Source organism: Mustela nigripes, chromosome 2 (genome assembly GCF_022355385.1).
Source record: "Mustela nigripes isolate SB6536 chromosome 2, MUSNIG.SB6536, whole genome shotgun sequence".
Lineage (NCBI taxonomy): Eukaryota > Metazoa > Chordata > Mammalia > Carnivora > Mustelidae > Mustela > Mustela nigripes.
In genome coordinates, this window is record NC_081558.1 from 2992146 (window position 1) to 3019906 (window position 27761).

At 62.5% G+C, this 27761-nt stretch overlaps 2 protein-coding genes across 5 annotated transcripts in view; one reads left to right on the forward strand and one right to left on the reverse strand.

Moving 5' to 3' along the window:
* Positions 1–545: 545 nt before the first annotated feature.
* On the forward strand, positions 546–8266 carry MPND (MPN domain containing). Of its 3 annotated transcripts, XM_059388685.1 has the most exons (13): positions 556–588; positions 691–998; positions 1730–1966; positions 3657–3789; positions 4219–4303; positions 4476–4572; positions 4839–4911; positions 4992–5068; positions 5841–6009; positions 6099–6169; positions 6507–6596; positions 7182–7274; positions 8076–8266. In XM_059388685.1, the coding sequence occupies exons 1-13, from the start codon at positions 582–584 to the stop codon at positions 8160–8162; spliced, it is 1527 nt and encodes a 508-aa protein (XP_059244668.1). In that variant the 5' UTR covers positions 556–581; the 3' UTR covers positions 8163–8266. The 3 variants fall into 3 exon arrangements, with proteins under 3 accessions (XP_059244669.1, XP_059244670.1, XP_059244668.1); XM_059388686.1 differs by lacking the exon at positions 4839–4911 and having other exon boundaries at positions 546–588; positions 4406–4572; XM_059388687.1 differs by lacking the exons at positions 7182–7274; positions 8076–8266 and having other exon boundaries at positions 553–588; positions 4406–4572; positions 6507–6595.
* A 309-nt stretch (positions 8267–8575) lies between these two features.
* SH3GL1 (SH3 domain containing GRB2 like 1, endophilin A2) overlaps positions 8576–27761 on the reverse strand; it is a 29961-nt gene continuing 10775 nt past the window's right edge. The window contains exons 2-10 of one of the 2 annotated variants that reach the window (XM_059388688.1): positions 13760–13828; positions 13502–13574; positions 12487–12630; positions 11922–12055; positions 11634–11792; positions 11254–11357; positions 10768–10892; positions 10575–10631; positions 8576–10077 (exon numbers count right to left, since the gene is read on the reverse strand). In XM_059388688.1, the coding sequence (XP_059244671.1) occupies positions 9881–10077; positions 10575–10631; positions 10768–10892; positions 11254–11357; positions 11634–11792; positions 11922–12055; positions 12487–12630; positions 13502–13574; positions 13760–13828 (1062 nt within the window). In that variant the 3' untranslated portion in view covers positions 8576–9880. The remainder of the gene's footprint in view (positions 10078–10574; positions 10632–10767; positions 10893–11253; positions 11358–11633; positions 11793–11921; positions 12056–12486; positions 12631–13501; positions 13575–13759; positions 13829–27761) is intronic. The other variant, XM_059388690.1, reaches the window with a different exon arrangement.

The following is a 27761-nucleotide window of genomic DNA, read 5'->3' on the forward strand; positions in this document are numbered from 1 at the left end:
AACACTGATTGGCTGAGAGGGAATCCAGCGACTGCTGCCTATTGGTTAAAGTTTAAGTGACCCTCCTATAACTGGCTGTTGGGCTCGGTCCGACCGTGGAATCAGTTCAGGGGTGGAAGTTAACCCTCTAGAGACTGAGGTGCGGCCGGGACGCTTCAGAACCGTGGCGCGCGGCCCCTTCCCGGCTCTGCTTGCGGCCCCAGGGCACTCTGGCTCGTTCTCCGGGCCTCAGTCTCAACGACCGAGCTCTCCGGCCCCTCGTTTCCCGTCTCGTCCCCCTGAGCTGAACGGCCGGCGGCTCCAGGCCTCGTCCAGGGCGGGCACTAGTTCCCCGAAAGCGGAAGTCCCGGAGCCTCAGTTTCCCCACTCGTAGGCTGCCACGCGCCTCCCACGGGAGGCAGCCTCGGGCCTCCGTCTTCCGAGTGGTCCGGGAGGGCTGAATCCCCCGGCTCCCCGCCCGCCCCCAGGCTGGGGCTCCTCCCCTTCGGGGCGGAGCCGTGTCACGTGCCGGGAAGAAAGGGCCCGCGGCGCGCGGGGCGCACGGGGCGCGCGGGGCGGTCGGGGCGCCGGGCGGCGCGGCCATGGCAGGTACGGCGGGGCTGGCGGGGCCGGCGGGGGTCGGGGGGCACCCGGCGCGGGGGCTGGGCGGCCGGGGGCGCGCGGGCCCATGCAGCCGGTCGCTGCTCGCAGCTCCGGAGCCGCTGTCCCCGGCGGGCGGCGCCGGCGAGGAGGCGCCGGACGAGGATGAGGACGAGGCGGAGGCCGAGGACCCCGAGCGCCCGGCTGGTGCGGGCGGCGCGCGTAGCGGAGGCGGCAGCTGTGTCGGCGGCGGCGGCGGCGGCAGCGGCGGAGGAGGAGGCGGCTGCGGGATCGGGGCCGGGGCGGGGGGCTGCGGGGGGCCGGGGGGTGCGCTCACCCGGCGCGCGGTCACGCTGAGGGTGCTCCTCAAAGATGCGCTGCTGGAGCCGGGCGCCGGGGTGCTGTCCATCTACTACCTGGTGAGCGCCCCTACCCCCATCCCATCTCGACTAGGGCAGGGAGGGGAAACTGAGGCCCAGAGCTCCCTGACCGCCGGTCGAGCCCGGGTGTGGGGAGGCAAAGCCGAAACACGGAGCATGCAGACCCCGCAGGAGCCCCTCCGGGCTGGAGGACCTCGTTTCCCCAATACCCCGTTGCACAAAGGAGAAACTGAGCTCGGGAGAGGACACCGCCGCTTTCCTGGCTGTGGCACCTTGCTCAGCCTCTCCATATCCTAGTGTCCTCATATATAAAATGGGATTTTCTTTTTTTCCCTTCACGGAGTTGTATGAGGATTAAATGAATACATCGCCCAGCCGGGTGCCTGGTATCCCGGGAGTGCTTTTCGGGTTTGCTGCTGTTGCTGTGGGTCTGTGCGTGGGAGCAGTTTATGAATGGGGCGCCTGCCGCGCCTGGCTGTGCGCTTCGTGTTGGGGACTCGGCAGACCCCGTCCCTGCCCTTTGGGGACTCGTGGTCCAGTGAGAAGGTGGAGACACAGAGCTGGACACTTTCAGTCCAGGCTGATGAGCACTGTGATAATGGACACACAGGTGCTGGGAGGTCCCTAAGCCAGAAGGCTTCCTGGGAGGTACGCTGTAAGTGGAAGTGCCAAGTGCCAAGCCCTGGGGAGCAGCAGGGCGTCAGGGAGGGCTTCCTGGAGGTGTCTTGGTGGGTCCAGCTCTGGGCCCAGCCAGGCCGCTGTTACTGCAGGGGAAGAAGTTCCTGGGAGACCTGCAGCCGGACGGGAGGATTGTGTGGCAGGAAACTGGGCAGGTGTTCAACTCTCCCAGTGCCTGGGCAACCCATTGCAAAAAGCTGGTGAACCCGGCCAAGAAGTCCGGGTGCGGCTGGGCTTCTGTCAAGTACAAGGGCCAGAAACTGGACAAGTACAAGGCAGCCTGGCTCCGGCGACACCAGCTCCACATCCCCACGGCTGCTGCCGATGAGGTGCGTTGCTCAACCTCCTGGAGCAAGGATAAAAGGTTTCCCAGAGTAAGGGCATTGGAGCTGGGGCCCCATGGGATGAGTAGGAGTTCGTGAGAGCAAGGTGAAGAGAGTTTGCCAAGGGAATGACACAGTCAAGCCACGTTGGTTAGAAAGCAACACAGCACTTGCGGAGCCCTGATTAGCTGATGGAGCTGGAGGCTAACGTGGCTTAGGGAGCTGAGGGGACTGGGAACATTGGCTGGCAGGGACCAGATCTGGGAGAATTTCCAATGCTATGATAATTATAGATCTTTGTATATTCACCAACTGGGTGGACCTAGCCAAGGACCTCTCTGGGTCCTAAATCTTTGTACGTAAAATAAGAGATGATCCCAGTACCCGTATGTATCAGATATGTATATCTAGCTGGCAGGGCTGAGATCTGTAGGGCCGCTGGCAGGCTGGAAACAGGCAGGGAGGACTTGGGAGCCCTGGAAGGCTAGGGGCAGAGGATGGACAGACCTCACTCAGGTGCCCACGGCGCCCTCTGGTGGCCTCTGTATGCGGTACAGCCTAGGGGGCGGGGCGAAGGTGGGAGCTGGGGACCAGTATGCAGGAGACTGAACTGGTCCAGATGGGGAGATGATGGGGTGGGACAGTCCAACAATGGATGGGGAAGAAGTGGGCGGGTTTTGGCTTATTTTGAAAGTGGGTCTCATGGGATTTGCTGCTACATGAGATGTTGGTGTTAAGGGCAGTTTTGCTCTGAGCAAGTGGATGGCTAGAGTCGCCATGGTCAGAGATAATGGGGATTGGGGAGGAGCAGGTGTGGGGAGACAGTCGGCTGCAGTGTGGCCGAGCTGAGCGTGAGATGCCTCAGAGCTCCCTGCAAAGAGACCTCCAGGATTAGCTGGACTCCCAAGTTAAGCTCAGGGGAGGGCCCGGCTGGAGATGGGACTGTGGGCATCATCTCGCCATAGACCGGTTGGGGGTGCAGCGGATGGTGAATGAGGCTGCCTGGCAGCGGAGCAGGTGGGGAGAGAAGAGGCCCGAGGACCCACCCTGGGCATCTGGGGAGGGGTGGGAGACTGAGGGGGCTGGAGAGGTGGGAGGGGAGCCAGGTCCCTGAAAAGCTCCCAAGAGAAGGAGGGTCCATGAGACATCGTAGCGAGGGGGCGGGGACAGAGACTATGTGACTGTTGGATTTGGACACTGGGAAGTCACCCCAGCGGTGGCAGTTAAAGGGAGAGCAGTAGGAGGGATTACTGAGAGAATCTGATAACGTAATCCCTGTCGACCCTTGCTTGCCCAGTGAGTATGAATTGACAAGGGGCATGCTAATGGCTTTCCAGGCATTATCTTATTTCACCTGGATGCTGTCCCTGTGCATCTGGAGGTCATTGTGTGGTTTTACAGATGAGGAGGCTAGAGCTCAGGGAGGTCAGGGTGCTTGCCGGAGGCCACACAGCTTGTGAAAAGGAGAGGCAAAGTTTGCATCTTCTGCCAGGCTCTCAAATCGGAGTTGCAGCCGAACCATAGGCTGCCTCTGCTGGCTCCCTCCCTCCCTCTAGTGGACATCTAGGGCAATGGCAGGAACCGAAGGCTCAGGCCCACCTCCGGTCTGAGTGGACCTCTGGGTAGACCGCGGTGAGGAGAGTGGGCAGCACCCAGCTGAGGGTCCTGTGGCTGTCCCCCACCCCCACTCCCCCAGAGCCCGGCCAGTGAAGGGGAGGAGGAGGAGCTGTTGATGGAGGAAGATGAGGAGGAGGTTCTGGCGGGGGTCTCGACGGAGGACAAGAGTCGGAGACCACCGGGGAAGGGACCCTTGGAGCCTCCCCACCCAGGTGAGAGGCTTAGGGAAGGGAGGGGGTGGCACAGGAGACCGGCACAACTCAGGTGAGCGAAGTGGCCGCGGCTGGATCTGGCCTTTCTTCTGCCTGGCTGACTTCCTAGCCCTGCTGCCTGATTTCCTTCCCCTGCTGCCTGATTTCCTTCCCCTGCTGCCTGATTTCCACGACCCCCTGTAGGACTTCCTTGCCTCGTCGCCTGATTCCTTTGGCCCCCAGCCTGGTTTTCTGAGGTCCTCACCTGGTTTCCTAAGCCCTTCATGGGCATTTTAATCTCCTTTTCCCGATTTGTTAACCTGCCGCCCAATCTCTCCATTCTGCGGCCTCTGGAGGTTTTCCCTTCTTGGGCTGCCTGGGCTTGTGTTTTCCGGTTCTGGGCTGGACGGGATTGATGCTGCCTTCTTTCCGTTACCCCACGCTGTGCAGAGGCCGTGCCCCCCGGGAAGCGGGTGGAAAACAAGATCCGGGTGCCCGTGCGCTACTGTATGTTGGGCAGTCGCGACTCTGCCAGGTCAGATACCCCTGTGCCCGCCCCCTCATCCCCCGGCATACTCGCGCTCTGTGGGAGTGGGGGGGGGGCCAAGTAGGTGAGCACAAGGCTTCCCGTGCTCAGAGCTGGCTCCAGAGGCCTGGGGAGCTGGCTCCTGAAGCTATGGGGCTGTGGGACCGTCTGGCTCCGACAGGAACCCCCACACGCTGGTGGAAGTCACGTCCTTCGCTGCCATCAACAAGTTCCAGCCGTTCAACGTGGCCGTCTCCAGCAACGTGCTGTTCCTGCTGGTGCGTGCCCTGCTGCCCCCTTGTCCCTTGTGGGCCAAGGGCCAGGCCCGGGCAGGTGGCTGGGGCACCTGGGAGGGGTCCCTGGAATGTTAGCTCTGTGAGGGCAGGAAGGTGCTTTGTCACTGCCGAGAAACTGTAGGCACTCAAGGTCCCGACGGAGGCGGGTGGGGTGGGCTCTGCACATCGCCAGGGCTCTGGGCCCGAGGATAGGCTTTGGGGTGGGGCCGCAGCCTGAGCCACTCTTCCAATGTCCGTCCCCTCCCCAGGACTTCCACAGCCACCTGACTCGCAGCGAGGTCGTGGGGTACCTGGGGGGCCGCTGGGACATCAACAGCCAGAGTGGGTATTCGGGGCCAAGTGGGCAGGGGGGTGCTGGGGGCCAGGGTTGATGTCTACACCTTCCCCCCGCCTCTGCGCAGTGCTCACGGTGCTGAGAGCCTTCCCCTGTCGCAGCCGCCTGGGGGACGCGGATATGGCCGCCGCCATGGAAGAGGAGGTGAGGGGACACCTGGAGTCAGGGTGCTCTGGGGAGGGCAAGGGTAGACACAGCTGTCTTGACTACCATGTCCTGGTGGCTAGCACAGTGTCCTAGTTCAACACGTGTGCAAATGTGTGTGTGTGACCCCATGGTCATCCTTTCTCTGGGCACAGGTGGCCAGCCCCCTTTCCCTCTGAACCCCCGTCTCCAGATGTGTATCAGGGGCCGTCCTGATAGCGCTTGCACAGTGAGGCTTTGCACGTGCCTGGCGCTGGGCCGAGCGCTCCAGCCCGCCTGCTCCCTGCTCCGCCAGGGGCTCTCGGGGCATGCGAACAGGCGTGCATTTGGTGCGCCCGTCTCCCGGGCCCTGCCTTTCTTGGTCCTCAGGCTAGCGCTTGCCTCTACTTGCTTCAGGCCTCTGGAGACGCCTGGCCTGCTCCAGTGCACACACACCCACCTAGCTGCTTGTTTAACTATTTGGGCGCCTACTGGGTGCCGGGAGTTGTTCCCTGAACTAGGGATACTGCAGTGCCCCCAGTAAACTTTAGCCGTTGGTTGGTGACAGGTGCATTTTATGGATTTGTTGACTGTGCCCCCCTCCTTTGGCCTCATGGAGGGTGGTGGGGGCAGGGTCTGGGACACCACTGTCCCCAGGCCTGGTACACACCAAGCACATAGGTAGTGCTGGCCTCATGTTGGGGATGGAGCGCGGCAGGTGGGTGCACACACGGGCTGGTAGAGCCCCCCCCGGCGTGCACCCCGCCCACCCCAGCCTCGCCTGTGCCCCCAGATCTACCAGAGCCTGCTCCTGCGGGGCCTGTCCCTGGTGGGCTGGTACCACAGCCACCCGCACAGCCCTGCGCTGCCGTCGCTGCGGGACATAGACTCGCAGATGGACTACCAGCTGCGCCTGCAGGGCTCCAGCAACGGCTTCCAGCCCTGCCTCGCCCTGCTCTGCTGTAAGTGCAGCGGCCCGGTCCCACCCTGGGCCTCCGACCCCAACACCTCCCCATCCCGCCCAGCCCCCACTCTCACTCTCCTCCTGCAGCCCCTTACTACTCTGGCAATCCTGGCCCTGAGTCCAAGATCTCGCCGTTCTGGGTGATGCCGCCCCCTGAGGTAGGCGGGGCCGCTGGGGAGGCGGGGCCGGCGCTGCGGGGGCGGGGCCTCAGCGTCCCGGGTGAAATGAGAGCATAACCATGGCACTGAGATTCGGGCTGTTGAAGAGGTGTGGCCCCCATGGGGAGCATGCTGCCCGCGTTACGGAGACGGCCCCCTTCCGAACCTGTCCTGGGGTCAGAATGGGGTTGGGAGAGCTATTCCTGGCCTCTTGTGCTGGGGGCAGGGCCCACCGGGCCTGGGGTCTTGATTGGCCGATTGCTGGCCCAGGGCACATCCTTCATGGGACACAGGGGGCTGGAGGTGGCTGAGGGTGACTGGCTTGTGTCCCTGCCAGCAAAGGCCCAGTGACTACGGCATCCCCATGGACGTGGAGATGGCCTACGTCCAGGACAACTTCCTGACTAATGACATCTTGCATGAGATGGTGAGCCCACTCCCGGGGGGATGGGCGGGGTGGGCGGGGCCCCAGAGAGGAGAGGGTGGGGCTTTAGGGCCCCAGCTGGCCTGTGGCGATAGTGCAGGACTCCTGGTGGCTGAATGCCCTGGAGAGGGACTGCCTCTCCAGTCCCAGGTTCTTGCCCACCTGTCCCGTCCCCCCCCCCCCCCCCCCCGCGCTCCTTGCTGTTCCGGAACTTGCCTCGTGCCTCTGCACGTGCCCCCAATTGTCCAAATGAAGACAAGTGAGGGCTTTCCGGTGGTGCCAGGTGAATGTTTTTAGGGCCCATGTTCCAACAGCCATTTTAAAAACAGCTAGTAGGTCACCGTGGTACTGCCGATCGGCTATTGTTTGGGAGGAGGCTATACAAGGGGGCGGGGGTACGAATTCACAATCACCGGTGCCTCCATTTCCCTCTGGGGGTGCTCCTCCGTGGTCTGTCTTGGGGTCCTGGGTGGCTCTGGTGTGCTGTATAGGACCAGGAGCCCCCCAAGGGGTGGCTCACTGCTGTATCCTGAGCGCCTGGTGCGGGAAGGCAGGGCGAGGGGGTTCCACTGGCCCCCTGTCCTCTAGATGCTGCTGGTGGAGTTCTACAAGGGCGCCCCGGACCTCGTGAAGTTCCAGGAGCCCTGGAGCCAGGAGCACACGTACCTGGACAAGCTGAAGGTAAGACTCGTGCCCCCAGCCTCCTGCGAGCCCCTTGAGGAAGACAGTTCCCGGAGGGCCCCCAAGGATCTACCATGGGCGGCCTGAGACACAGGGTGTCCTAAGTTGTTCTGGACCGAAAGCTGACGAAAAGGAGTCTGGTTTGGCCACAGGTGGGTGGTGACACATGATGGCATAAAGGCCTGGGGAGCACAGGCTGGAGAGAAGTACACGGGCGTCTCCCAGCCTAGGCGCCCGCAGGGAGCACAGAGGGGGCCACGGTCCAAGCCAGAGCCGCAGTCGCCAGAGAGCGGCTGGTGCCCTGAAGGGTTTCTCCAGCTCTCTGGCCCTACAGTCATTTAGGCGGACTCCTAAGGGCTTGGTGACCTTGGGGAGGGTGTCTGACTGACTGCCGGCATAGAAGTCCTTCTCAGACGGCATCTTCAACTCCACTGGGTAGAGAGACAGTTTTGCATGCTTGCTTGTTTTGTTCAAACTTAAGAGTGACCAGAGCTTGGAGCTGTCACTGGGCTGGTGGGGTGGGGGCGGGGGGGCAGCTCCCCATGCAGGAGGTGTGAGATGGTGAGATCCTGGCAGGGAGGCAGCTGGGGAGAGAGCAGGATGTGGAATGTGCAGAAAGGATGCCCTTCCTCGGCCCAAACCCAGAACACACACGAGTGGGCCGCCTCCTTTAAAAATAAAACCTCACTCTCAGGACGCTACTGTGTACCTCTGTTAGTAGAGCTCCTCTGCCGGGATGGGGGCGGGGGGATGCCAGGACCATGGGGCCCAGCCCTGAGGTGCCAGCCCTGCTCGTTTCAGATGTCCCTGGCCAGCAGGACACCCAAGGACCAGGGCCTGTGCCATGTACTGGAGCAGGTCTACAGCCTTCTTAAACAAGGGAGCTGAGGCACCGCCTCCGAGGTCGTCCTCCGAACCCCCAGTGGTTCCGGCTGAGGGGGAATGGGTCGGGGGCTTTGTTGTGGTGCAGCAATAAAGGGGAGAAACAAAGAGCCTGGGCATGTGTCTCACCTGGGGGGTGCCCCCTCCCCACACTGGTCACCAGGCACGTGGGCGGCTGTCTGGGTGGCATGGCCCCTTGGTCGGTGCAGGAGGGGACACGTGTCGTGCAGCTGTGGTGGGGGGCATCCACGGCCGGTGCCGGCAGCTGGACAGAGGCCAGCTGGCCCTCCCCGGCTCCTGGGGGGTGGGTCCCCACCCCAGGAGTGGGCCCTGCCCTGACAGAGGTCCCTTCAGGGGAGTTATGAGGGTCTAGAGGAGTTGGGGGAAGACCCACCCTGCACCTCAACCAAGCAAGAGGCTCTAGAAAGAGACATTTAATACTTTTTAAAAAAATCCGGATTACATTTTGATCTGCCCTCGATTGTGACCAAGGCGATGCTGGTCATCTTTGCCAGGAGGTCAGTGCCTCCCCCCACGAATGGCAATGGTGGGGGGGCTCAAGGAGGAGCAGAGCCTGGTGTCCCCAGGGCTTTGCTGAGTCATCAGAGGAGGGGAATGTGATCAGTCCCGAAGTCCCCGAGTTGAGCCGATTTTTGGACTAGGCAAGAGAGGAAGTGGCTGCGGGGCTGGGCTCTGCTGCTCAGGGCAGCCACCTGCCTGGGTCTGTAGGGAGATGGCTGGGGCCGCTGTCAGCAGCAGGGACGGCGGCCGGCTGAGGAGGGGGGAGGTGCCTGGACCCTCTTGAGGTCAGTCCCAGCAGCCAGAGGTCTGGGAACATTCATCAAAGCCTCTGTTTGACCGTCAGCAGAGCAGAGGCTGGAGACTCCTGTGGTCCCGTTTGTGGTGCACACGTGTGTGCCGTGTGCACAGCTGTTGGTGGCAGCTCGTGCCAGAGAGAAACGTCTGTGTGCTTGTCTGGGGCACCCTGCATATGGGAACTAAGGAGAGGGTGCAGGACACGGGGGGGGGGGGCGCCGCTGTACAGAGCTGAGCGCCCTGCAGGAGGGAGACGCCAGCAGCTCCAAGGCTGCTCAGGAAAGGGTCAGTCTTTAGGGGAACCCTGAGGACCCCAGGATTGTGTGTCCCCAGGGAGGTGGCACCATGGGTGTGCCGAGGCCTGGGGAACCCTGGGGTTGGGGCTGGGAAGGAGTGCTGCGGGGCTATTTAAAAGCCGGCTGGTGAGCCTGGGCTAGGGGTCCTGCTCAGAACAGCCAGTGGCGTGGACATTCTCTTACCCTGTTAATGGCAGGTCTCCTAGGGGGTGGGGGACAGCCCAGAATAGAGGGGACAAAGCAGGGACAGGACAGGGCATGTGTGCACACACACGTGTGTGTGTGCGTGAGGGGGCACACCTGGAGTTGCCCATTCCTGGAGGGCGGTCCTGGAGGGGCAGGAGGAAGTTAGTGTTTCTCAGAGCACCTTAGTGTCAGCCCCCTCGGGGCACAGGACTGGGGACAGGCAGTCCAGGAGCAGCGGGGACCGGGAGGGAAAATACTGCCCGGCCCCGAGACTGCTGCCTGCAGAGGGGGATGTGGACGAGTGCTGGCGGCAGCGGGCCCTGCCTCCCCGGCGGCGCCTGCCACCGCCTCCCCCATCCCAGCCCCAGAGCGCCGATGCACAGCCCTGGCTGCTGAGGCAGTTGGGACGCAGGCCGGGGCCGGGCCTCACTGGGGCAGGGGCACCAGCACCTCCACGTAGCTGAGGGGGAAGAAGCCCGACTGGCCGTGGAGCATGCCCTCGTACCAGTTCTCGTCGATCTGGTTGGTCAGCGTGATGACGTCACCCTCATGGAAGCCCAGCTCCCCGGCGTTCTCGGGCTCGAAGTCGTACAGCGCTTTGCAGCTTGGCTGGTCCAGGGGGGCTGAAGGCAGAGGCTTGGCTCAGACCCCGGGCCCCCTCCCACCCCACCCCAGCTTGGTTGTGTCCCCTGCAGGACAGCTGCCGCTGGTCCCGACGTCCCCCGGCCTCGTCAGAAAGGAGGGACAAGGGCCAAGAGGGATGGAAATGGGCTCCGTCCACTGGCACCAAAACACGCCTGGGAGGAGCCGGGGATGCCCAGGGGCATCAGGGGGACAGAATGACCAGAAGCCCTCAGGCGGCCCGTCAGAGAGCCTAGAAGCTGTTGGCCACCCTCGGTGCTGTGGATGGGGAACCCAGAGATGCCGTGCTGTGCCGTGCAGGCTCCAGGGCCTAACTCCTTCCCTGCCCAAGATGGGCCAAGAGGACTTGATCCCAGGGGCGTCTGCTTCCACCAGAGAAGGGGAGGGGAAGGGTCCTTCTGGACAGACCAGAAAACCGCGTGTCACACTGCAGTGGGGAGCTTGTGAGGGCAGGGCCTGTGCCCGCAGGGACACTCACGCATGCTCCTGCTGGGGGTCCGGATGGGCTTGTCCGATGACCGGAAAGATGACGAAGCTGCTTGCAGACAAAGCAGAAAGGGGGACTGAGAACCTTGGGCTGGGCCCCTTCCCCGGGGTGGGGGGCAGGGGCGGCGGTTGGCTCCACGCTTTGGACGGAGCAGCAGGCTGTGTGGCCCCTCCCCACTGCTTACGTGTGATTTTGGGGGCCGTGGCACAGGGGAAGCCCCCATTGGACTGCTCAGGCTCCCCAAGGTCGAAGGGCTCCCGAGGCTTGGGCTTGTATTCCCGCTTGGGACGAGAGGAGGCGTCCCGCATCCTGCAGGCAGGGAGGGTCAGCTGTGGGCAGCCAGCAGGGGCCGAGTCCTGTGCATGCCGAGGGGAAGGGACACCCCCAGCCCCACCGTTGATGCTGCTGCCCAGGACTTGGGGTGGGAGGAGGAACCCTGAGACCGGCCTGGATGCAGAGGCCCAACGGGTCTAACCAAAGGGCCTCCCAGTCGGTCGGTTCCTCCAGCTCAGACCCTGCTCGGAGGCTGCCAACCGGCCAGGTCCTGCCAAAGCCTGCAGCCCCGGGGCATGCCCACCCCACCGGCCCAGGGACCCACGGGAGCGGCTCTGGGCTTCCAAGGTGCAGCACAAGGCCCGACGGGGCTCCCGCGGGGACAGCCGGCGCTCACCTCCGCTTCAGCTTGTCGGCCAGCTCGTCCAGGATCTGCACGGCCTGCCGGTGGTAGTCCAGCTGGGCGTCCACCAGCGCGGAGAGCTGGCTCACCTGCTCGATCTGCGAGGAGCAGCCCGCTGAGGGGCCAGCCCCCCGGGACCCCCGCCCGCGAGGCCGCCTCTCTCAGGGAGTCTTGCCAGAATGCTCCCGGCACCGGGACCCTCCCCCTCCGCCTGACCCCCGCACTGCTGCTGGAGGAGACCTGAAAGCTTCACAGGGCCGGGGGAGGCCCCTCGAGTCCCGTGGCTGCCCCTTCAGGCTCCCGGTAAGGCATGCGTGACTCCGCCCATGGCCCCAGTTTTGGGCAGCCTCCCCCCAGGAAGGGCCCAGACGCACATCGGTCTCCAGGAGGTTGTGCATGCTGGTCTCGGCCACCTCCTTGGACTCCTCGAACTTCTCTAGGGCCTGCCGCAGCTCCTCGTCAGGGATCCTGCCCTGTCGTTTCTTCTTGTAGTCGAAGTCCAGGCGGCGGCCCTCCAGCTTCTTCAGGTGGTGCTGGGGGGTGGGGGGAGCAGCAGGGCTGTGAGGTACGTGCTGGGGCTCCAGGAAGCCGGGCACGCTGGGAGCAGGGCTGTGAGGCACCTGCGCCGGGTGAGGGCGGGCACGCTGGGGGTGGGGGCGCACCTGGATCTCCTTCAGGTCTTTGTCACACAGGTTCTGCAGGGGGTCGATGAAGTTCTGCTTGACCTCGATGTCGAGAGAGTCCTTCACCTCCGCCAGGCGCTTCATGGACTCCCCCGCATCCAGCAGGGCGTCCCCTGGCGGGGGGAGTAGGGGAGAAGCGGTCATAGGAGGCCAGGGCCTGGGGTCCAAGATACCCCCAACTGCGAACCTGCCCTCACCCCCCAGGGCCCAGACGCCAGAATTCAGAACCAAACGACGGTCCCTGAAGTCTGAATCTGAGCCCACCAGCCAGGAGGAGCCAGGGATGACGGGGCTCAAACCCCCCCCATGCCCCCATGCGCAGCTTCTCCCACGTTAGCTGTGGTTCAAGGGCAGGCTTTCCAGCGGCAACACTCCGCTCCTTGCTCATCCCCACAGAGGAAAGAGGGGTGTTCTGGGAGCTTCCGTCGCCCTCGTCCAGGGAATTAACAGGTACCGTAGAGGACTCTGGAGCATGGCGGGAAGTGGCACCCCACCCTCCAGCAAGACGCTCTGGCCCTCCAGCCTGGCCTTCTAGAGCCCTCACCGAAGTTGGACTCGCCGCCCAGCTCCTTCCCGTGGCGGATCATGCACTCGCCCAGCAGGCCCTCCGACTGTGGGTAGCCGGGGTTCTTCACCTGCCCGCGGATCTTGGACACCGTGTTGAGCATCGTCAGCTTGGCCCGTGAAGCTGGAAGAGAACGGGCTGGGTAGGCCTGCGGCCAGTCTCTCTCCAGAACAGGCCTGTACTCTGCCAGCGCTGCGGGCTGCCTGTCCCCAACACCCTCTTATAGAGCGCTGTCCTGGTCCAAGGAACCTCAGTTCCTGGGTCTGCTAATGGCCAAGCTCTGAGAAGAATCTCCTGCACGGACCTCCCACCTCTGCCCACCCTGGCCGTGAGCAGGTGATCGGCTCCCCTGGGCCCCTCGGGCCTTTGCATCCTGGAGCACAGCTCCGACTCCAGAAGCTCCCCTCCGGGCCTGGGGACTAGCACCCCAGAGAAGTGAGCGGGCAGGCATAGGTGTATACAGGTGCCTGGCACAGGGGAGAAGCTGTGCGCTAGCCTCGCCCGCTCAGCTCTGTCCCTGGCGCGGGCCTCGAGTAGACCCGGCTGGAGCTGCTGCGGGTCCCTACACGTCAGTAGGAGTACTGCGGGAACTCGGATCTGGACTGTCCACAGGGAAAGGTCCCCGTCTCTCTCTCAGACTAGAGACTCATGCTCCAAAGCTGGGCCTGCAGCTAGGGCCTGGCAAATGGTGGGCAGCCAGTTCAAACTGGTGCACAGAGCTGGTCAGGTGGGAGAGATGCCCTTTCTGGTGGGGACTACTAGCTGTAGGGGTGACTTCGGACTAGGGTGCCACACAGAATAAGAGCTGCCTGATGGAGAGGAAAGGAAACACAGGACTCTGAGGGCAACCTCTGCACCCCTGGGTCCAGCCCCCCATGAAACCCGCCTGCCTACTCCCGGGCACTTCAGTTCTCAGCCCACACGTTCCTCCTTCGGCTCCAGAGACTGGCGGTTCCTGGCTGACACAGACCCTCCAGCCGGCTGGCACCCCTACCTGGGTTGGGCTGCAGGTACTCGATGGTTCTGGCCAGCACTTCCGTCACAGCCTTGCTGGTGACATCCACCTTCTGTCGAGAGAGGCGAGGCGTGGGCTTTCACAACCACTGGGGCGCCGGAGGCCGAACCTCGAGTCCCTGGACAGCCCCTGCTTCTGCCCCCCCCCCCCACCTCCCGCAGCCCAGCTGTGGTGTGGCTGTGGCCTGGGAGGGTGACAGTGCTGGGCGTCAGGCGGCCACACCAGCTCCCCTGGTACCTTCTCCATTTCTTTGAAGTCTTCATCAAGCTTGGTCCCTTCAGCCCCTCCGACCTTCTCGCTGACCAGCTGGGAGACAGAAGGAGGGAAACCAGCATGAGCCTCAGACGAGAAGGCCTGACTATGCTTTCCAGCCATGTCCACTGCCAGGGCAGCTGCTGAAGGGGTGTGCCCTCCAGGATGGCTTCCCAGGGGTGTGGCTGACGGCTAGGTGGGTGGCGGGAGAGGGGAGAGTAGGGGTGGCGCCTCCTGCTGGAAGCCTTCCCTGGTCATGCCTACCCCCTCGAGGGCCCACCACCCCTGCAGACTCGCGTGGGGCCGACCACAGCTGAGTGACGTTCTCTCTCAGGGCTCAGAGGCCCACACCTGGACAGTGATGCCATGGCTCGGCTCCGTGTGGGGATGAGGTTCACCAGAATAACTCTGCTCAGGGGTCACACAGCTCCCTTTCCTGCACTGAATTCTTTGGGAAGGAATCCTGGAACCTGGGGGCCAGCACTTCCCCGAAACACATTCTCCCTGGGCACCTCTGGGAAGCGAGCAGATCTGCAGTGGAGAGGCGGTCCTGCAGCTGAACGGACGTGCAGACGACGCAGGCCATCGCTTTGTGTCCCCCACCCCCGGATCCGGAGCAGACAGGGTCTGTGCGCCAGTGGGTCGGGGTTTCTACTTGGCTGACCCTGGGGGTCAGGAGGGGCCTGTAGTGCAGGCGAGCGGTGAGGCCGCTGCAGTGCGGGGACAGGAAGGAAGCAGGGTTGGTGCAGGGTCTGCCTGGTGACTGTTGCCACCTGCAGTGCCTCAGGCCATGCGCCATCCTCTAGGGGACCCGGCAGGACGGACAGGGGCTACCCTCCGGGCTCCTGCTGGTCACTCCATAAGGAAAGACCCTGGTCTCTCCCTGGGCCATCATGGGGCGTTCCACTTTATTTCGTGGGACAGTTTCACTTCTTTTGATGACGGTAAAACAGGACGTTCTCATATTCAGTGGTTGCCAGAGAGGGAAATGAGTTCACTGCCTGACGCGAGACGAGACTCTTCTGCTGAACTGGGAGGGAGGTGAAGCGTAAGTGCTCAAAACCACACCTTCCGGGGCCCCAGGATGGCGGCCTGCTCCGTGCAGGAGGACACGGCGCGGGGCAGACAGGGAAGGTCGCACAGGCAGGAGCCACAGCCCTCCCCTAACCGGAGGGCCACGGGCAGACCCTGCAGGCTGGGGAGGGGGCAGGCGTGAGGGGCGCCTCCCCGTCTCCCCAGAGCCCTCAGCTCCGCAGGCAGCACGTGTGGGGCTGGATTTCCCAGGCTGTCCCTGCACCGGGGCACACAGGAGGCCATGCGGGGTCCCTACTAGTCTCCCTTCACCCCGCCTGGGAGCTCCGGGCTCGAGGCCCTCGCGGAGCAGACGACCGTTCCCCACGTCCTTTCCCTTCAGAGCTCAGTCTTGGACCGGCACAAGTGGACGCAAGGATGACAAGAGGCCAAGAGGAAAAAGGGAAAATCAAAGAAGTCATGTGCCAACTGTAGCAACGGAGGGCCGCAGCTCTCAGCGGGGGCCTCGCCAGGGGCAGGCCGTGCCTGGCCGAGACGGGCCCGAGCGGCCGGGGAAGAGCTGCAGGTGTTGGTAACGAGCGCGCACCTTCGGGCAGGAGGAGCAGGTGTTTCTAGGGACCGGGGCCTCCTGTCGCCGAGCAGCCAGCCGTGGAGGCCCAGCGGCTGGGGTGCTGCCTGAGTGGAGGGGCTGGGAGGGTCCCAAAGGGCCCTGCTCACGGGGCAGGCCATGATCCGGACATCCCGTTCCTGCTCAGGAAGAACGCACACACATTTTCAGATCCAACAAGAGCAGCAGACGCCCCCTCGGAAATACCTGCCCCCCCGCAGAACCTGCACCGCACCCCAAGCTCCCTTCCCACGTGCCCTCGGTCGGACTCCCTACAGCCCAATCCTGCTCCCTCTCGGGGCGGGAAGAAACAGGCGTGGTGCCTGCTGGGGCCCGCTCTTCCTCTCCACACCTGAGATCGGCCAGGGACGCCCACGGGCTTCCAGCATGGAAGGAAGCCCGCTGGCCGAGCCCTGCATGGCCACGGCACCCCCCACCCCAGCACAGGCAGAGAGGGTGGTGACCAGTGCCTAGTTTCCTGCAGGGCCACGACCGTGGCAGTGGGTGCAAACCGCAGCATCCCGGGCCCCACCAACTTCATCGGAGCCCGAATTACCGGCTCCAACCCCATAAAGGCCGCCGCTGAGAAAGCCAGGCCGGTGCCTCCTTAGAGCCAACACGAAGCCCAGCTTGGGCCAGAACCTTCTCCAGAACCCTGCCCCAGTTCAGGAGCCAGTCTGTGCCCTCAGTGGCCCCCACGGGGTGAGACCCAGGGCTGCGAAGAGGCTGCTGGGCAGTGGGACCTGGCGATGGCCTCCGAGGGGGGCTCCCCACGGCCCAGCAGATGCGTCCCCGCGCCTTCCGAGACCGGCTCGAGCTCCTCGCCCCTGGACTGGCGCTGCCCGCATGGTGGGCCTCAGGGTAGTGCTCAGTGACTGTGTCCACGAAGGGCTAGAGCAGGGGGTCTCTTCTGGGGGCCTGTCACCTGTGTCTATGAGCAGTGGAGCTGCGTCCGCTGACAGCACTCCCTGCAAACGAGGCGCCTGGGAGACGAGCAAGCCTGGAACAGCGCCAGATCTTCACCCCAGCGCACCTACATGACTTCAAGGCACAAGGGTTGGCCTGTGGGCATCAGTAATAGACTGTCCGGGGGAGCGGCTGTTCTTTCGGATACCCGTGTCATCATTCCAGACCTCTGGAGAGAAGCAGGGAATCTGACCGTCGGGACAGAAACAGAACACGCAGCGGAAGGACCCACGAAAGGAGCGCAAGCCAGTGGGGCAGCCGCTCCGGCCTCAGGACATGGAAGGGCAGGAGAAACTGCTTTCGGGGGGCGGGGGAGGGGATCATGGGGAGCTGGTCACTGGCTACTTGGTGGCAGCTGGGGAAGCAGTGTGAATCCTGCGGGGCAGGAGGAAGCCAACAGCGGTCTCCGGCTGAATCGTCTCTACAGGAAAACCGGATCGACGCGCGCAACACGGGAAATGAAGGGGTCCGTCTGCGGGCTCAGGGGCCTGGGCAGACCTGCTTTGATCATCTAAGGGTTTAAGAGAAAACAAGGCAGGGAGAGGAAGGAGGAGGGAGAGGAGGAGGAGGGGGAGGAGGAAGCTGGCACGGAGGTGCTGGGAGGAGGGGAGATGTGCACGGCCGCGTGTGTCCCTACTCATGCCCTGCACCTTGTGTCTGGGGGCCACTTGCGGCGCTCCAGGACCACATCCCAGGGTAACACCAGAGGTCACCTGACCTCCCCTGGCCCAGGCTTCCCCTCCTGCGTCCATGTAGCTAACTTCTCCCTGCCCATCTGTGGGTGCCAGGATGACCTTTGCCATGCCAGGCACAGAGAGGGGAAGCTGCTTGTCAGCAAGGAACAGGTGACTGAGACCAGGGCCCTGGGGCAAAGGGGGCCTCAAGGGTCGGGGCCCAGCCACTCCGGCTATGGCCCTACACGAGCCATGAGAGGATCTGGGCCGGTGAACAGGCCTCCTGGCTCTCAGATGTGAGCACAGCGGCTCCGGTTAGCGACGGCTGTCAGGCCGGGGGTCGATCAGCTAGCGCCCAGTTAACGGTCGAGCAGCTGACGACCACATTACGCGATGCCCGATGTCTGAAGCGGGGCAGGTACAGAAGGAGCACGAGAGTCTGACCTGGCCTTGGGGATCAGTGCTCTGGCAGGGGAGATGAAAAAGTCTGACGAAACCGCAGTGCAGTGCAGAGAACACAGAGAACAGAGAGTCACAAAGGAGGAGTAAATACGCCCGCAGGGAGCGGGCCGTGGCTGCGAGCTGGACCTGAAAGGCAGGGCCCCAACTGGCAGGGCTGGGCCAGGTGGGCAGAGAGTTCTGGGTTCTGGGTGAGAGGCAGGTTTGGGGCACAAGGGCTAAAGTTCCTGGCCGACTGCGTGCCAGGCGGTGTGTAGTACAGGCAAGAGGGTGGGGGAACCAGCCGGCCCATTTCACAGATGGAAGAAACTGAGGAGTAAGAGACCGTGGAACTGTAAGTGGAGGACACGGGTGCTGTGCCCAGACCTGTCGGACTTGCCAGTCTACCTGCACTGTGTCCTGTGCTGGGGGAGGGCGGCGGTAGGATACGGGGAAAGCTTGTGGCCCATGTGGGCCTCTGAGGGCTGCGGGGAGGGGTCAGAATGCCGCATACGCAATGCCTGGACACGGGAGGCCCCAGGAGGCCCCAGGGATGATCCCGGGCAGAGCTGAGACATTCCTGAGCCAGGGTGACGGCACAGGGTTGGGAGGGGAGGGATGGAGCCCGAGGACAGACACACTCCCTCCAGGTCCCTTCCAACTCCACCCGCCCTCCCTGCCGCCTCCTAACATCTGGAAGGCTCGGAGCCAAATGCTGCAGAGCAAGCCCCTCTAGTTTCCATCACGGTCTTCGGTCTCGTGACACCCCGTCACCCAGCTCTCCCTCCTTGCCCTGTGCCCCCGGGCCCCCATCTGAGGGGGTGCTGGCACAGACACCAGCTGCTGTGCTCTTTGGCTCTTTCTGGAAAGGCAGGGCGAGGCGAGCATGCTTCTGGGGAGATGGCATGTGGGTTGCACGGACTGCCCCAAGCCGCCGCCTCTTGATGCATCCGTCCCCACCCAGGAACCCCCAGCAGCCCCTGGCGTCACTGGGACACTTGGGGAAACTGCCAAAGCCTGGGCCCTCGTGAGCCGCGGGAGGCTGAGCTGCTTGCCACGCAGGGCGGAGCTCCCCCGTGGCTCTGAGAGCAAAGGTCACGAGACGTGGTGCTGGGCCCCGGCCCTGGGGTGACTGGGGCGGGGTGGGGGACGGGGAAGTGGAGCCCGTGGGTACAGCAGCTGTGCCTGCAGGAACCTTCCTCCTCCTCCTGGGAGGAGCCGGAGGACGTGACGGAGACATGTGAGCAAGACTGAGAGCTCCTGTCCCAAGCGCCACTCGTCTGTCACGGGTCCGTAAATATTTGGGAGGCGACGGAGAGAAGAGGTCACCACCCCCACTGAAGGCAGGGTTGGGACAAGTCAGAACTCCCCGAGGCATGCCAGGAGTGGGAAACTGCCCCGGAGCTGCCAGCCCCCTTCATGCCTCGTGGCACACGCGCCCTCCTCCCAGCCGCCCCGACTGGGTTTTCCTTGGTGGAAGGGCGCAATGGCAGTGATGAACCAGGAATAATCTTGTGAGGCTAGATGCCACAGGAAAACCGCCAGCTGGGCGCCATGGCCACCAGCTCAGGCCCCGGCGGGCCAACCCACACCCAGACACAGCCCTGCATGCGGCATGTCGGGGCTTCCTGGGGACGCCAGCTCTGGTGCCGAAGCACCGCGGCCTCTGAAAGCCCGAGCATTCTCTCAGCAGAAGGCGGCGGTGGCCTCAATGCTGGCGCAGAAGCAGAAGCCGGAGGTCCCCCAGACTATAGGGCCATGCGAGCTGCTGGTTTCCCTGCCAGAGCGGGGCTGCTGTCATCTGGGGACAGAGCCAGCAAAGCTGTGGCGAGGAGCCGGGCAGGAGGGCCTCGGTCAGACCAGGCTTCTGAAGGCTGAAACCCCCGGGGTCTTCTGCCACCCATAGGGCCGGTCCTTGATGTCGCGTCCCGGGCTGGCTCGAGCCTCCCACAACCTGGCACAAACGCAGCTCAGGACAGCTTGGCTCTCGGCTCCCGGAGATGAAGGACGGGACACTGGGCTGGCATGGGGAGAGAAACGCTGTGCTGCCTGGACGGTGATGAGCCGAATGGCCCACGAGGTCCCAATGGCCGCTGCCCTGCTTGGCACACACTGTCCGAATGCCAGGGGGAACCCTCAAGTAAGAAAACGCCTCCAGGTCACCTGTCTGGCTTCACCCCAAAATCTGAGCTGGCCACTGACCACTGGGAAGAAGTGACTTCAGGAGGAAGCGGCGAGGCAGACGGGGGACCACCACCCAGTGACCGTCACGGCGCAGTGAGGAGCCAGATGACAAGGCTCCACATGCTGCTGTCCCGGAGACGGAACACAGCAGAGGGACACAGTGGAGGCCGGATCTGGAGGCCCTGACCTCTGCTTCCACAGTGCCAGTCTGAGTCCCGGCGGGGACAAGCTCCCACTGGGCAGACACCAGGACAGCTGCCCTCCTCGCCTCTCCCCACTCCAGGCTAAGAAGGTTCTTCCCGGACTCTGCTAGAGCCCGGTCTAGTGACCCGCTCTGCACAGTCACACTCCTTGCCCACGGGGCCTACTGAACCCAGGATCTGCAGCTCCCCCGCGCACCCGGACCAGGCCTGCTCTGATCCTGGCGCAGACTCTCCTCGGTCTCCCCAGGACCCCGGGTAGCCTCTCCCAGGTCTCCCTCCCCGGGCCTTGCTCCCGCCTCCTGTCCAGAACCCTCCACGCGTCATGTCGGGGCCTGCCACCCTCTCTGGGCTCCCACCCTGTTCGCACTGCGGCCCCCGGGACTGCTCCCTTGTCCGCCACCACGGCCTAGTCCCCGTGTGGAGTAGGTGGCCTCGGCTCTGGTGCAACTTCCCCCAGGCCTTCCAGAGCACCTCGCATCCTAACTCCGCATGCCAACATGCCTTGGATCCCACATTTATCTCCGGCTGACAGCCAGCTCCAGGGGTGCGGGGACCCCATGTGTCTTGTTTTCTGACCCAACCCGGCCCGCTGCATAGGTCTGCTGGACACCATCGGACTGGCTGGCCCAAGGCCCACTGAAGGGCGGACTCTTGCTGCCCCCTCTCCCCACCTGCAAAGGGCCGGCTCCAGAGGCGGCCTCTCCTCCTGCCTCCCGGTGTGCCTAACGGACAGAGGTGCAGGGTCCCCCAAAGGCGGGGAGAAATCTGAGGGCCTGAGGCTGCGGAGGAACAGTGAGGGGCAGAGCAGACATAGGCAGTTGTGAGGGGCCATTTCTTGTTGCTCGGGTCCCCGTTCCCGTGAGTGATGGAGCCGGCCTCAGCCCTCTGGGTTTGAGGGGAGCACCTTGCTCCTCCCCGCAGGGTGACTCAGCAGTCCCAGGAGATGGGGTAACAAGGCACTCCTGCCTGGCCCCAGCTCCACGTGGAGGGTGCAGGAGAGGGCAGGCTGGCCAGCACGGGCCACAGGCAGGGATTTCCCCTCACAGTCTATCTGGCCAGGAGCCAGGGGCTGAGCACCCTCCCCACGGACTGTGGGGGGGCAGTGGCCTAAGGTCCTGGGCGGGGCTCCTCCCAGTTTCCTTGTCCATGAAATGGAGTGTTGGCCCAAGTCCAACTGTAAAGATCAGCAATCCTGGGATTTCTGTGAAGATGCCAAGCTTTCCCAAAAGGAAGCAGAAGCCATTTAACAGAACGGGTCCCTGCTTTCATCCATGGTTCCCCAGTTCCCTGGTTGATCTCACAGAATCTGGGGGAGGAAGTGGACCCCCTGGGCACCAAGGGGAGCCAGCAGAGCAGGAGCTCAGGAGGGGTCAGGCAGCACAGATGACCTTCTGTGGTCCTGATGCCTTGTTGGCCCTTCTGTCATCCTGGAGACCCCAAGAGGAAGGGACAGAGGCATCCAAGACCTTCAGCAACCATCTGGCCCAGCTGTGGTCTCTGGGTAGGTATCATTACCTTATAAATGGGACAACCGGGCCCCAAGATATGCCTTGCCCGGGGCCAGGCAGCGTAGTGTGTGTGTGCCCACAGCAGGCAGGAGTCCCAGGAGAGTTAAGTCCAGCCCAACTCCAGAGGCTGGCCCTGCACTCCTCCGGCTTGTTCCTCGTTTTCAGAGGCTAGCTGCAAACCTCAGCCCTCCCACCAGCGAGTGTGGAGCCACGTCTCAGGCCTTGTAAGCAGGTCGGGAGGACCTTACTTGCTCCTGGACACCAGAGCAAGGCCGAGTTCAGAGCCGTCCAGGACTACTCTGAGATAACTGTGCTGGCCCTGATGCCTGACACCTGAAGTTGAGGGCCGGCCTTGGCCTGAGCCTTCTGGAACTCCACACAATACCGACAGCTCAGGGCTAACAGGAGACCAAAGCTCCTGGAACACTACAGGGCCCTGTGCGACGCCAAGAGCACACTGGAGCCACTCGGGGGCCCACCAGTCTCCCATCACATAGACCCTGGCCCACGGCATGCTCCTGCTCACCTAGGAGGAGTCGGGCGGGACTTTTCTCTCACCCTCCCGCTGACTGTGGCTCGGCCCAGAACACACTCTGGGAAAGTGTGGAATCTGGGCAGCAGCAGACTTGGCGGGGGTTGGGGGAGGGTGGGCGCGGGGCTCAGGCTGTGAGCTCATTCTGCCTCCTCCCAGGGCGGGTGGAAGGAATGAGGCCTGCGGACCAGGGGACTCTGAACTGGGCCCGATCCCAGCTGGCACCCCGGCTACACAGATTGTTTTTACCAACAACTGAGATGCTAGCAATTGCTCAAGGAACAGATCACCCCTGGGACTCGTGGTCGGGCTAAAATGCCTGGGTATATATGTTGCCCTCCTGGGTTCTGTCTTCTCATCGTGGGGATGAGGCAGGAGGACTGCAGGTCCCACACTGGGGAAGTCAACTTCAGATGAAAACTTACAGAAAGAGACACCCAAGCCACAAACAAATGTAATACAGCCCCAGGCCCGCCCGGCTTCACATCAGTGAGCATGCGCTGAGCAGCGGCTGCCAGAGGCCAGGCCCCGGTCAGGGCGGCAGAGCATGAGGGGGCCTGTACACGCACAGAGACGACAAGGGCGGTCCGCAAACTCGTCTGGTGGCGATGGCAGAGCTGACAGAAGAGGAGCCGTTCAAGAAGAGACCAGAGAGCAGCTTGGAAATCCTGCCTGGCCTCCAAAAGGCACCAACTGAACGTCCGTATCAAACACTGTGAACACAGCCTACCACCCAAGAGGCTGGGCGCTCAGGCCAGAGTCTCAAGGAGGGGCATGTGTACCCCAAACATGACAAGCTAAGGCGATTCCCTGACTGACCTAAAAGCCCGGGGCCCCTGCCTCTTGCAACACAGATGCCTTTTTTCTGGTCTCTAAGACCTCTTCCATTTCTAAAGTCCTAACTTATGAGAAGCTGCCTCTTCCAGGAAGCCCTCCTGATTCTCCATCACCTGCCTCCTTACCCAGACGGGAGTGCTGTGGCCAGTGGTCACCTCTCCCATCACATTACCGGCACCTCCTCTCTTAAGTCCCTGTCCCCTTCCGACCTCACCTGGGACCAGCTCACCCGGGTTGTGTTTTCTGTTCTGTGACGTCACCCGCCTCACTCCCACTGGACTGTGCCCCTGAACACCGACAGGAAGCACTTCGATCTGGCCTCATACGCCACTCCATGGCGGCGAGGCTCTGAGAGAGCAGCAGGCTCAGGAGCTGACTGGATGGCAGCACGCCTCCGTATCCCCAACGTCCTTCCGTTGCCCGCATGTGGGAAATTCGGGTTAGGCTGGCAATCTGGCTGGAGGCAGCCAGTCCAACTCCCTGCTCTCCACCCAAGGTCTGCCCACAACGGGCTCCTGCACCAGACAGCCAAGGGTTGATGAAAGTTGCGAAGAAAAACAAAATCTGGGTGCTTGAGTGGCTCGGTTGGTTAAGCCATGGCCTTCAGCTCAGGTCATGATCTCAGGGTCCTGATATCAAGCCCCACATCGGGCTCCCTGCTCAGCGGGCAGCTTGCTACCCCCTCTGCCCCCGACTCGTGCTCTCTCTCACTACGTGCTCTCACGGTCTCTGTCTCCCTCTCGCTCTCAAATAGGAGAGGAAAGGAAAGGGAAAAAAGGAAACCAAAATCTGGACCAGTCAGGCCCAGACTGCTTCTATTCAGAGGATGCCCCTTCCTGGAGAGGCGTGACTTCTCAGTGACAGGAACCCCTGTGAAAGCAACAAGTCTATGGTTGGGGAAGACAGGACGCCGGAGAGGAAGGCTGACAGCAAACAGCCTCTGAACAGAAACACGCCAGACGGGAGCGGGGAGCTGGGGCGGCGCACACTCAGGGCGGCGGGCATCACCGGGCGGGCAGGGCTCCGACGCGGAGCTCCCGGCCACAGCTCCAGCCAGAAGCGCTGAGAGGATGCCGAGGAAAGTACCGTCACCTGGCGCTACTGCTTGCCTGTCCCATCAGGGCGGTGACAGCAGGCCTGGCTGGCAGGTGACTCATGGCCACCAAGACCAGTTTCTTCAGGTGTGGCTATATACGCTCCTGGGCAGGCGCTGACCCTGGGACAGCACATGGCGAGCAGCGGCCCTCAGCACAGCAGACCCAGCCCTGCTGTGGGTCAACGACCGGTGCTGTGAGGGGGGCCAGGTGCTAAGTGCCACCGTTCTGTCACCCTGCCCGGCCACTGTTCCCCTGCCCCCCTCCAGCGACACCTGCCTGGGTCAGCTGCAGAGCCGGTCTTGGAAAGCCAGAGCTGGAAGGAGTCTAGTCTCAGAGTTACTGTCCAGCGCCTCCGCACAGATGAGGACACCAACAGGGCTGAGGAGGAAGGAGTCGCCCGGGTCAGGCAGGTGGCTCCCGGCAGGCACAAGGACAAACTGCCCCATCCCTCCAGCTGCCACCCACCCTTTAGTGACCAGGGCAGGTGGGCCTGTCCTTCCTCGGGATGCGTGGTCAGGCGCACGTGAGCGCGCGCACACACACACACACACACACACAGCCATCAGCACTTGTGCCCTAGCACTGGGGGAGAACCCAGGACTTGGAGGTTCTCAGGGACCCTGCCGCAGGCCACCGATGCACCAGTGCAGTTCCCAGTTCTCCTCCCTCAGGGTTGATCTTCATTCCAGCAAGGCCACTTGGGACAGCCTGGTCCCACCTCCCTGCTCCAGGGCGCCTCGTCAGCCAGCGGTGCAGTTACCATGAGGAGCCGGTGGGGGGCGGGGGGCGGGGGGGGTACAGCGTGGGCCTGAATCCCGGCAGGTGCTTGGGTAACCAATATCCGTTGAGATAGTAAATAGATACACGTTGGCACGCACACCCTGCCCTCCGGGAGCCGCTGGGCAGGCGCTCTCAGCAGAAACACGCACCGCCTCTGCCTACCAGGCCATGACTGTTCGCAGGAACGCGGACTCTGCTGAGCCTCTGTTTCTTCAGCTGTAGGGTGGGAGGTGGTGACGATGTGCTGCGGGGCTCGGGTGTGAGTGTGCTTTAAAACCCACAGACCGGGGGCGCCTGGGGGGCTCAGTCATTAGGCGTCTGCCTTCAGCTCAGGTCATGATCCCAAGGTCCTGGGATCGAGTCCTGTCGGGCTCCCTGCTCAGCAGGGAACCTGCTTCCCCCTCTCCTGCGCCCCTCCTCCCTGTTCGTGTGCATGCACACCCTTGCTCTCTCTCTCTCTCTCAGATTTTATTTATTTATTTAACAAAGAAGAAGCAGAGAGAGCGGCAGAGAGAGAAGCAGCAGCAGATTCCCCGCTGAGCCTGGAGCCAGATGCAGGACTCCATCCCAGGACTCTGGGATCATGACCTGAACCAAAGGCAGACACTTAACCAACAGAGCCACCCAGACACCTCCACTTCTCAAATGAATAAATAAAATCTTAAAAAAAAAAAAGCCAAAACAACCCACAGACTATAAGTGCACGCCTGCTGGTCACCGCGGGACAGGCTACGTGAGGAAAGGCGGCCAGAGGGCTGTGTGCAGAGCTGGGGCATCGTTCCGCGGCTCAGGCAAGGTCCGGAAGCAGGATCGGCCATGTGGCCCATACAATGGGGTGAAAGGCTTCCCGGAGGAGAGCCCTCCTGAGGGACCCGTGGTCCCACACACGCATGACCACACAGAGCCAGGCAGGGATTAGAAACTGCGCCCACAGCAGGCCAATCCGCTAGCTCTTCTTCTGCAGCAGAAACTCCGAGGGATCACAAACGGGACCTCGACTCCAGAAAGCTCACGGCGCAAGAATGTCTGTGGACAGGTGGCTGCAATACACAATTCTCTGTTTGAGAGTGAGAGAGAGCCCATGCAGGAGCTGGGGATGGGGGGAGCAGGAGAGGGAGAAGCAGACTCCCTGCTGAGCACGGAGCGCCACACAGGACTCCATCCCAGGACCCGGGATCATGACCTGAGCCAAAGGCAGACGCTGAAAGACGGAGCCACCAGGCACCCCTAGTTACGCACACGCGCTCCTGGCTACGGCGCTCACACTCTGCAAATGAGAGCTCAGCCCCGCAATCTGGGGGTGCAGGCGCAGCTGCATTTGCCAAGACAACTCTGCTGCTTCGACTCACCGGACCCCTCAGCAATGCTTTTCTGCATTGAAAGGAGCCCGGCCTCCCAACCTAGTGGCCTTCCTGTTCCGTTGTCACCCCATGATATATGTCTGGTGTCGCTGCTTCTTAAGCTAGGAGCCAGAAGCGCACTCAAATCCCTCCCCACCTCCTGATGCCGATCTAGCACCCAGGGCCGCCTCGCAGCACCCAGGGCCGCCTCCACTTCCCGGGAAGGACAGACCCCACTGACACACGGCGTCTGGGCTCCTGGATGAGGGCGGAAAGATTGCAACAAGGCAAGCCAGCAGCCCCGAGGCTCCAGCACTCGCTCTAGCCGCCCATTTAGAAAGCCCTGTGTGCTCCTCTGCTTTCTTCCTCCCACGTTCAAATGCAAAGCCAGAATCCAGGGTCATCACCTCGGGAATCATCCCTGGTTTCTCGCTGCCAGCACTGGTCACAGGACCCTGTGTTACTGTATCAGCCCTGTTCCAATCACTGAGTCACCATTCGTGTTTGGGACACTCTCCTGCCCGGAGCTGATCTGCTCTGTCAGGATGGGGATGAAGATTTGGGGTCAAAGTCAGAAGGCCAGATTTCCCCCTTTTGAAAAGGTTGCCCTATTCATTCAATAATTCATTATATATGCCAAGTATAGCAGGGGGGAAAGGATTAATAAAACCACACACAAAAAAGATTAATAGAAGGGACTCACAGGGAGAAGCCACTTCCTCCTTGTGGGGAGAGAACCAGGGACAGTTCACAAAGGACATGACCCCGAACCTGGCTTTGAAGGATAAACTGATGCAGAAAGGAGAACAGGATATGATGTGAAGAAAGGCACAGACAAGGGGACACGGAATCTGAACCCATGCCGAGGACAGAGGAGCTGAGGGCTGACATGGAAACAAATGCCCTCAGGGGGTCTTGAAGTGTCCCTCTTAGAGATGGGGTGGTCTGGTCATTAAGCAAAGAATATCTAGTGTGAGCTCCAGGCTCTATGATGGGAAGAAAGGGGCCCTTGGACTCCAGACCTGCCAACTTCCTTCCACACAGTCAGCAGGAGCTGGTGACCCTCCTGTGGTGTTTCCTGCGAGGTGCCGCCCTGAGGGTAGAGGCACCAACAGTGTTTTTGGCATAAAACCTGAACACAGATTCCTGTTAAACAATGGTGGCGGAGGACTTCCTATCAATCAGCTTTTAAGTCACCAAGGTGGGATCCAGGAGCCAGGGAGTGCCTTCCGCAGAGCTCCGGAGTCCCTCCACAGAGCCCTTTGGCTGAAGACAGCCGTTTTGCGGGGGGAACCTGTTCTCAGCACAGTGACCCAGAAGTCGACTTGGCCAAGTGAACCAGCCCTATTTTCTGGCGGACTGTGGTCGTCAAGTCGGAGGCGAGAGCTAAGGGAGGATAAGACGCACGAGCGTGAGCGCGCATGCACACACCCACCCTTACAGAGGAGCAGAAAACCTTTATCAGGACAAGGCTTTCAGACAGTGCAGACCTATGGCTGCAGTAACAAATCACGACAAACCCAGTGACAAACAGCACAAAATGCGCAACAACCAGACACTAAAACGATACAAACACAAATCTTAAAGAGGCGAGAAGTCCGACATGGATCTCACCGGGCCAAGTCCAAGGCGTTGGCGGGGCTGCGTTCCCGCCTACGGGCGCTGGGGGTCTTGGTGCCTCTCCTGGCTTCTAGAGCGGCCCCCAGCCCTTGGCTGTGGCCTGTCCTGTCCTCAAAGGCAGCCAAACAGACCTGCCACGTTCCCTTCTCCCTGACCTCTCCCTCTCACC

Bases quoted from the DNA above. Each gene is read 5' to 3' on its own strand.
- MPND (XM_059388685.1), top strand. The intron at 3,790-4,218 runs GTGAGAGGCTTA...CACGCTGTGCAG, and splicing joins CTTGGAGCCTCCCCACCCAG to AGGCCGTGCCCCCCGGGAAG. The intron at 6,010-6,098 runs GTAAGTGCAGCG...CTCCTCCTGCAG, and splicing joins CTGCCTCGCCCTGCTCTGCT to CCCCTTACTACTCTGGCAAT.